Source organism: Condylura cristata, unplaced genomic scaffold (assembly GCF_000260355.1).
Source record: "Condylura cristata isolate star-nosed mole 26May11 unplaced genomic scaffold, ConCri1.0 scaffold00029, whole genome shotgun sequence".
Taxonomy (NCBI): Eukaryota; Metazoa; Chordata; class Mammalia; order Eulipotyphla; family Talpidae; genus Condylura; species Condylura cristata.
Genome location: NW_004567130.1, coordinates 9397156 through 9405861, shown reverse-complemented (window position 1 = coordinate 9405861; position 8706 = coordinate 9397156). Strand labels below are relative to the sequence as shown.

Genomic DNA, 8706 nt, shown 5'->3' with positions numbered 1-8706 from the left:
CAGTCCCTTTGCAATGGGCAGGCTGGAGGAGGCTACCTCTGAGGTGGCTTCCAGAATCCACATTCAGTTCTGCTTTATTACTGTCTAAAGTCCAAGTTAGGTTCCAGCCCCTCTTCCGGAGCCTCCTTCTCAGCCAAGCCCCAGCCCGCCTCCTCCCCACTGCCCCCCACGCCTGCCCCCCACTAGGGGACCAGAGGTGCCAGCCTCATCTGCTTGCCTAGTCTCGACCCACCTCCCCCGACCCAGGTGAGTCAGGGCTGTCTGGGGCGCCCACTCTCGGGGACCCTGATCGTGATGACTCGCCCGGGGAACTCTCCTAGCCTTTCCCCATCAAACAACCCTCAGGGCAAGCCACAGGGTGTTTTGTCTACGAGTTCATTATAATTTTATCAATCAAATTCTTAGAAAAGCCTCCTTTCCTTGCGCCCCACCCCCGCGATCCCTGTGCCCCCCCCACTCTCACTTTTTCTCCCATTCATAATTTCCAGTGATGCTCCTCCAGCACTTCCTGGATGGGGATTCCGTCTAAATATAGCGTTGTCTTTCCCTAGGCTCCAGTATATAAGGCAAATTCTCCATTTGAGCATGAGCCTCTGAAAACTGCCGGCATCTAAGGAATCCTCCCAGGCGGTGGAGTCCAGCCCATAATGAAGGTCTTGGTGGCAGGTAAATCCACCGGCCCCGAGCCCGGCTTCCACGCCTCCCTGTGGGCGCAGCGGCAACTTGGGGCACTCGGTGACCGCGAGCAGGACACCCACCCGCCGCAGACACGCAGACACGGGGGGCGCCCGCGCAGCCGGCCGCTGCCGAAGCGCTGCGTGGCGGCGGGGAGCCAGCGCCGGCGCGTGGTCCTGGCACCGCGCACCCAGCCCGCCCGGGCCAGCAGGTTGGCGAGTGAGGGTCGGCTGCCGCCTTCCCCCTGCTGCTCCTCCTCCGCGCTCTGGCCACTTTCTCCTGCGGCGCCTCCGCGCACTTTCTCCCGGAGTCACCCTCCCTCCCTCTCTTTCTGCCTTTCCTCTTTCTCTTCTCCGACCGCGTCCCGGGCTGCTCCCGGGGAGGGGCGCCGCGGCCGAGCAGCTCGCAAACTCCGGCCCGGGACGGGAGCAGGTGCCGCCTCCATCTGCAGGCGCCTGGGAAACCGTGGTCTGTGCTAGGTAAGAGGAGGAAGTGGGGACCCGCCAGCCACCTCGGGCCTCAGCTCTGTGCGGGTGTGCTGGGAGAGAGTGGGGACCGGGGAGAAGTGGACTGGAGGCCGCCGCTCTTCCAGCAGGGAGCTCCTGGCGGGAGGCTTCCGCACCCCGGCCCCCAGCCCCCGGTGCCCCAGGCGGGGTCTGCGAGCCGCTGGGCCGCCCGAAGGGCCCTCTGAGGGGACCTGAGCGTGAAGGGGCAGGGGAGGGGGGCAGGGGAGAAGCCCTGGGGGAGGGGTGGCCCAGGACCGGCCTGCGGCTCCCAGCTCTCCGGTCACCTTTCACTTTCCTTCCTCCCCCGCCCACCGGGCAGCCTGCGACCTTTTCCCTCTTCTCTTTCCCAGTCGCTCCATTTGCTCTCCCTCCCGCAGGCTCCGGGGCCGTGGGACTCGGGAATTTTCCTGTGCCTCCCTCCGCCTGAGCCAGTGGTGGGGGCCGGGAGGGAGGGGTGAACGCTGGGATGGCACAGAGCTGGGGGTGGCGGGTTAGTTTTGAATGGTTTTGGGATGGACTGCAGAATGGGGTGGAGTTGAGGGTCCTAGAGAGAGGAGTGGTCCGTGTGGAACACTGGGATAGAAGAGATGGGGAAGGGGCAGAAAGAAGTGACAGGGTAGGGAGGGTTGGGAGGAGGGAGAGGGCCAATGATGACCTCCGCCCCTTTGGTCCTCACTGGGGCCCCCCTGGGCGATTTGGCTGCAATGGGCCACCTAGCCAGGGGCTCTGCTTCTGGGGTCCCGACCTGGGATGGAGAGGCCGGGGCCTCTCTTCCTTGACAACCCTGGGCTGACACTGGGTGTCTTCTGTCTAGTCAGAGGGCCCTTAGGCTTCCAGGCTTGGGAGCTTTTGCTTCCTCAAGGGAAAGGGCTGGGAGGTTGGTGGCATCTTGGATCCAGCTTCTGGCTGGTGGGAACAGCTCATGTCTGACTGACTCCCTCTCTCTGGAGGAAGCGGGAAGCCTTAAGACACAGAGCGAAGCAGACACAGGTGCAGGGGCCAGGCAGTGACTGCTTGCAGACTGGAGCTGGCAGGGGGAGGGTACCCTCGGGCCCACCTCCTGCTCATGGGTCTGCCGGCTTGTCCCCAGGAGTTGTGCCTTTGCTGCTGGTTCTGCACTGGAAACACGGGGCTGGGAGCCCCCTCCCCATCACCCCCATTAACGCCACCTGTGCCACACGCCACCCATGTCACAACAACCTCATGAGCCAGATCAGGAACCAACTGGCACAGCTCAATGGCAGTGCCAACGCCCTCTACATTCTCTATGTAAGTCATCCCGGCCCCTGTGTGTGTGTGTGTGTGTGTGTGTGTGTGTGTGTTGGGGGGTCGCTGGGAGAGGGGGTTGGTTGGGGAAGAGACCCTTGGGGAGCGGGAAGGAAAATATGGACAGGGGCCTTGTTTCACCACATCCAGGCACCCACACCTTCCTCCCCTCCCCCCAAATGGGCTGGGAGACTGGAAGCCGCTTTCCTGGGGTGTCCAGTTAGGTAGGGTCAAGCTGGGAGAAAAAGGGGGAGGCCTTGCACTTCTAGGGGTTCCCCCACCAGGCACAGCAAGAGGCATGAGAGATGAAATCAGCAGGAGGTGGACAGGAGGCGCCTTTGGGGTGCAGGCTGTGGGTGTCTGGGGGTGCAGAGTCACCCAGGCAGAGGGGGCTACACTGAGCCCCCCTTTCTGGCCCTGTGGTGCTGGTGTTGGTGCCGCTGGCCTCTTGCGCAGGCCAGGCTTTGGCCTGGCTTCACCAAGCATGTCCATGGCTGCAGTTTCCTGGGCTCTCGGGACAGCCCTGGGGCGCCCAAAGGCGGGCCCTCAAGGGCAGGTGCCAGAGGTGGGAAACGGCCTCAGAGCTTGCCCAGAGGCAGGTGGTGGGGCAGAACCCCTCCGGCGGGCCCCCATCTCACCTCCCTCTTCCCTCTGCTCCTCAGTACACGGCCCAGGGGGAGCCATTCCCCAACAACCTGGACAAGCTGTGTGGCCCCAACGTGACGGACTTCCCGCCCTTCCACGCCAACGGCACAGAGAAGGACCGGCTGGTGGAACTGTACCGCATCATCGCGTACCTTGGCGCCTCCCTGGGCAACATCACGCGGGACCAGAAGGTCCTCAACCCCAGTGCCCTGGGCCTCCACAGCAAACTCAACGCCACGGCAGACATCATGCGGGGCCTGCTCAGCAACGTGCTCTGCCGCCTGTGCAGCAAGTACCACGTGGCCCACGTGGACGTGGCCTATGGCCCGGACACAGCAGGCAAGGACGTCTTTCAGAAGAAGAAGCTCGGCTGTCAGCTCCTGGGGAAGTACAAACAGGTCATCGCCGTGGTGGCCCAGGCCTTCTAGACAGGAGGTCTCGCAGCGTGCAGTGACCCAAGAGATCACACGGGAGCTTCTGGAATCCCAAGTGGGGGCTGCTGAGGTCTCCCCAGCCTGCCCACCCCTCCGGGGTGGGTGTGATGACGTTGAACACAGTTGGTACTTCCATAGGCAGGGCCTATACGATGCCAACTAGAAGGAGGCACCCCTTCTTCTGATGACTGAAGGCTCCCAGGCACTGGGGTGCCAGGTTGAACTTTGGCCCCCCATCCCCTCCTTCAGTCACTCTGACCGCAGGGCTTAGAAGAATGGGCAGGCCCCACAGAATGACCGTCACCAGTGCCTTCGATGTCCACTAGGTGGACTTTGGAAGTTTTGGTTGGGACTCGGGCAGGTCAGAGGGACTGGGATCCTGAAGGACTCATGGTCCCCAACAAGTTTGGTGAATGGAAGTGAGAGAAGGGAGCTCCAGGCTGAGGTGACTTTGGGCACTGTTGGAGAGTTCAGGCCTAGAACCCATCCTGTGGAGGGTTCTGGAGGGAGGTCACTTTCAGCAGAACTTGGAGGAGGCTGAGAGGCCACCTCAGGCCTGGGAAGAAAAGTTCTGGAAGGAAGAGAGGCGCCTCAATCCCAGGCACTCTCTCCGTCCTCTCTTGTGCTGTCTCTTCAGCAGCACAGGAGGCTGGGGGTGCCGTGGCTGGACCTGGGGATGAGGTTTGTGGAGACAGGTAGGTGGCAAAGTCAGGTGAGGAGATTCTGAGGGAGCCCAGAATCTTTTTTCTAGCTCAGAGTGTATAAAGGAGAGGGTAGGATCACGCTGGGACTTCAGGGGCACAGGTGGCCATCTCTGGTCCCGAGAACAAGGAGGCAGCAGAACTCGAGGTCCAGGGTTGGAGGCAGTCCTGAGCCCTAAGTGCTGTATGCCCGACCCACCATGATTGTCTTATTTATTATGATGCCCTATTTATATTAACTTATTGGTGCTTTAAATGGCAAAGTTATTCCCCTGCCCTGCTTCCCTCCTAGCAGAGATAATATGACAGTCTCTGTTTAAGAAACCAGGACCAGGCCTTCCCTGGTCTGGAAGCTGAAGATGTTACAAGTGGAATCAGCCTACCGGTGTAGCTCACAGAAGGGTCTCAGAGAACTGGTCGGCCTGGCTCGGGGCCTGGAGACCCAGCTCCACCCCCCCACCTCAACGTGACTCCCTTTAGGTGTTCAGATCCTGGCTGCTGGGCAGACGGGGGCCACTCTGTGGACTAGCCTGGTGCCTTTTGTCAGGCGCCATATTGCTGGAGTCCAAGGGCCTGTTTTGGCACTATTCTGGTGACTCCTGGAATTGAGCTGGGAGGGGTCCCCTTCAGAGTTGAAAGGCCACCTGGAGCTTTGGGCAATGGCAGCCCTCCTGGCGGTCATCTAGGGGCCCCGAAACAGGCCTGACCTGCATGCTTGCACACAGTGGCGAAGCTTCTCTCGTGTCCCCAACAGCCCTGGAGGGTGGGAGTACCTGGCCGGATCTCAGAAAGCTGGAGCAGTACAGGGAGGAGCCCCCTGCTCGGGAGAGGACAGGGAGGCCTGGGACGTGGACCAGGAAGCTGTGGTCCAGTCCTGCCGCCCTCCCCCTAATCCCCACCCATGTCTGGGTTCCCAGGCAGGGAACCCGATCCTTTCCTTTGTGCTGAGGCCAGGCAAGTGGAGAAACGCCCTCCAGTCTGGGAGCAGGGGAGGAGGAAATGGAGCCGGTGCAGCTGCGGAGAACAGTGTTCTGGCTTGTTCTCAAACCTTTACTGGGCAGCCGTCCTGAAGTTGAGCTGACGTGATTATGGTACTTTGCACTCACTTTGCACCTTTCCCGTTTTCTATGCACTTTACCCAGGCCCACTGGACAGCAGGTGGGCGGGCACCAGGCCGGAGACCTGGGCCGGAGGGGCTGGGGCCCCGCCCATTGGCAGTGGGGTCTCAGCCTGCTGCCCGCTCCCCCATCGCCCTGTTTCTTTGGGAAACTCGGCTCAGAAGGCTGGGGCCAGCTGGGGGTCCCATCATCTCATCATCCCATGGACACCCGTTCCCTGTGCTGGGTCCACCTGGGCACCCCGGCTCTGCTCCCTCCTCCCCAGCCTGTGCTCCCTCTAGGAGCAGTCTAGGGACTATTGTGATGCCTTTGTATGGAGAAACTCGGCAGGCTGGGAGCTGTCCACTGTGCATCTGCAGACAACACTCCGTCTGGGTCCTGGGCCCAGGAGGGAGAGGCTCGCAGAGGAGGGGTCAGGGCTGTCATTTTGCAGTTAATCAGGAGAGGAATGTGGGGGACCTTATTTATTTAAAACAATTTTAAACAAAACACTCCAATTTTAAGCAAAACACTCCGGTTTGTCCTTTCTCCTTTCACCTTCTTGTCCGCCCCGGGCCCGATCCTGGCAGAACAGCGCAGCTCTGCCTCAGTGGCCCCCAGAACAGGCTTCAGGGCACCCTTGTCCCTGGAGCAAGGGCGAGACCTGGGTCTCGACACCCACACCAGTCGCTCCGTGCCTTTTCTGAGTTGTCCCCTCTTCTGCATATGAGAAGGACTTGGGGCAATGAAATCTTTGATGAATGTACCCTGTGGGAATGTTTCGTACAGACAGATTATTTATTCAATGTCATATTTAAAATATTTATTTTTTATACAGAAGATACATTTTTTAAGAAAAAAATTAATAAAGAATCTGCTCTTGGAAAGTTCTCCAGTGTTTTCATATGGGGAGAAGGGGGCGGGGTGGCCTGGATGGCTCTGTCCTGGACACCCCGCTCAGTGGGACCCTGCCTGGCACCGGGCGGGGGGCTGCCAGAGGGGTGGGCTGGGGGCTGCCAGGGGGGGACCTCCACCAGTGAGGGTGCTGACACCGCTGAGGTCCGCAGGTGGGCCTTAGCACTGGCTGAGGTCCGCAGGTGGGCCTAGTGCCGTCAGAATGAAGTGGTAGGGCTCTAGATCACGGGTATTGGCAGAAAAGGGGAGGCTACCCCAAAGTGGGGAGGGCTGTCAGTCTCTCAGCTCCTTCACTCCCAGTTCCTCAACTGTCACTGAAATCCCAAGAGTCGCTGAGAGGCTTCTTCCCATTTAACAGAAGGGAAACTGAGGCTCAGAGATGCGGCCACTTGTCCTGCTGGCAGATGTTTGGGGCCGGACTTCCAGCTCCAAATCTCACCTGCTTTCTTGACGTGGACCGCTGGGACACAGAGGACACCAGCTGTCGAGGCCTTTGTCCCCCAGGAAGGGTCCACTGACTCTGGGAACCACAGCTGTGGATGACTCAGGACAGAGATCTTGGGGTCCCATCCAGAACTGAGCAGAGTGCTGGGCCAGGATGACCGCACGGCTCCTGGGCCTGAGCGGCTCTCCCGAAGTGGACACTGCTGCTGTCCCCTCGCTTCTCACTAAGCAGCTCTTTCCACTGCAACTTTCTCGCCTGTCTCCTAAGACTCTTTCCTTGAGGAAACCAGAGGGGTCAGGCCCTAGACAAAGCCTGTCTCCCCTGTGCTCTGCTCTGTGATTTGGGTCTGGGGGTCCCAGACTCATGTTTGGGATGTGGGCAGTTTTGCTGGGATTCACCCACTGGCTAGTTCATGAAAGTGTCAGGTGCTGGGTTGGTTTCCAAAGATGCACAGGACTCAGTCTGTGCTTTCCAGAAGCTCACAGATCAGTGGGGACATGAATGAGCACTTTTGGAAGGATGAAGAGAAAGAGCAAGCACAAGTCTGGGAGGAGAGCACCTCACTAACCTGGTTCTCTCTGCACCAGCTCTGTGGAGGGACTGGACCCAAAGTCTGTGGTTGGCAATGCAGAACCCCTCCCCCACCTCCATTCCCGCCCCACCCTAGACCTGTGGAGTCAGAAACTGCCCTTCAACAAGTTCCCAGGCAAGGCAAGCCCATTAAGGCTGAGAAGGTCCCCTCTCCTCCTCCGACTCTCCCTCCCAAAGGCTGGCAGGGAGGGAGGGAGGGAGGGAGCTACTTTGGAAGGAGTGAGGAAGCACAGGGTTGGCCTGCCACAGCTGCTGTGGCTCTTCCTGCATGGCACCACTGCAGCTCGGCAGGGCAGACCGCAGGCTGGCTGCTGCTTCCAAGTCCAGGCCACACCCTGAGGCGTCCTCCCCTTCCCCTTTGCTTCAAGGGAGGTGAGCCTGAGGCTTTTCGAAAGAAACCTTTACTAAGAAACTAGGAAAGCAAAACTAACATCGAGGAATGGAGATGAGGGAAACGCTGGGTGGGGGCCCTGTGTGGGGCTGGCAGGCCTGCCCTCTGGGTCTGCCCTCCTGGCCAGGACCTCGCTGAGGCCAGGGCAGGTGTTCTGCTCTCTGCCCAGTCCTGGCTGGAGAGACAAAAAGGCCTTTCGTTGGTTATTGGGTCATCGGAGCTGTGGGAGGTGGCCCTGGTGTGAAGAATCACCCCCAGCCTGGGGCCTGTCAACTCTGTGGGTGCGGGAGGTCTTGTGACGCTCTTGAGCTCATCTCTTTTATCTGTGAAATTGCAAGAGGCATCAAGTTGAGTTGAAAGCGGTTCTATCTACTTCAGGAGGCGACTGGAGGAGGCGCTTGGACAGGGAGAGGGAAGGGACCGCCTGCCCACTGTGTGGGGGAGAGAGCAGAATCTCAGCTTGGAGCTTCTCTGTGGGGGCGGGGGGGGGAGGGGTCATTTCACCCAGACCCAGTGAGTTGTGAAGGAGGCCCACGGCTCTGAGTCCGAGGCAGGGCAGGCGGATGGGGACAAGGGCCAGCAGGGTGGACACACATCACAGCATCTGGAGCCCCACACCTGAGCGAAGCAGCACAGAGAGGCCTCTTGACCTCAGGGATGTGGTGATGTTGCAGGGCACCCCACTGTGACCGGGGCGCCTGTCTATGGGTCCTCACCTGTGCGCTTAAAATTCAGTTGTACTGCAGGCACACACAAAAAGGGTCAAAAAAATGCATTTATTTACAAAAGGGAAAGGAAAAGGAACAACCCAGGGAAAGAGAGAGAGAGATACAAGTTAACTAGAGCATCCTACCAGCTCTGCTGACTTGGAACTTAAATTACACACTGATAGCTCAGTAAGAGCCAAGCGACCAGCCACTAGCCATTCAGTTCAGAGAGAGCCCTGCGGTCCAGAGAGCCACGCGGTCCAGAGAGCCACACCATCCAGAGAGCCACGCCATCCAGAGAGCCACACGGTCCAGAGAGCCACGCGGTCCAGA

The 8706-nt window shown here is 59.7% G+C and overlaps 1 protein-coding gene across 1 annotated transcript; it reads left to right on the top strand.

The window, feature by feature from the left end:
- The first annotated feature begins 549 nt into the window (after window positions 1–549).
- On the top strand, window positions 550–3709 carry LIF (leukemia inhibitory factor). Its single transcript, XM_004690895.2, has 3 exons — window positions 550–666; window positions 2272–2450; window positions 3110–3709. The coding sequence occupies exons 1-3, from the start codon at window positions 648–650 to the stop codon at window positions 3518–3520; spliced, it is 609 nt and encodes a 202-aa protein (XP_004690952.1). The 5' UTR covers window positions 550–647; the 3' UTR covers window positions 3521–3709.
- The last annotated feature ends 4997 nt before the right edge of the window (window positions 3710–8706 follow it).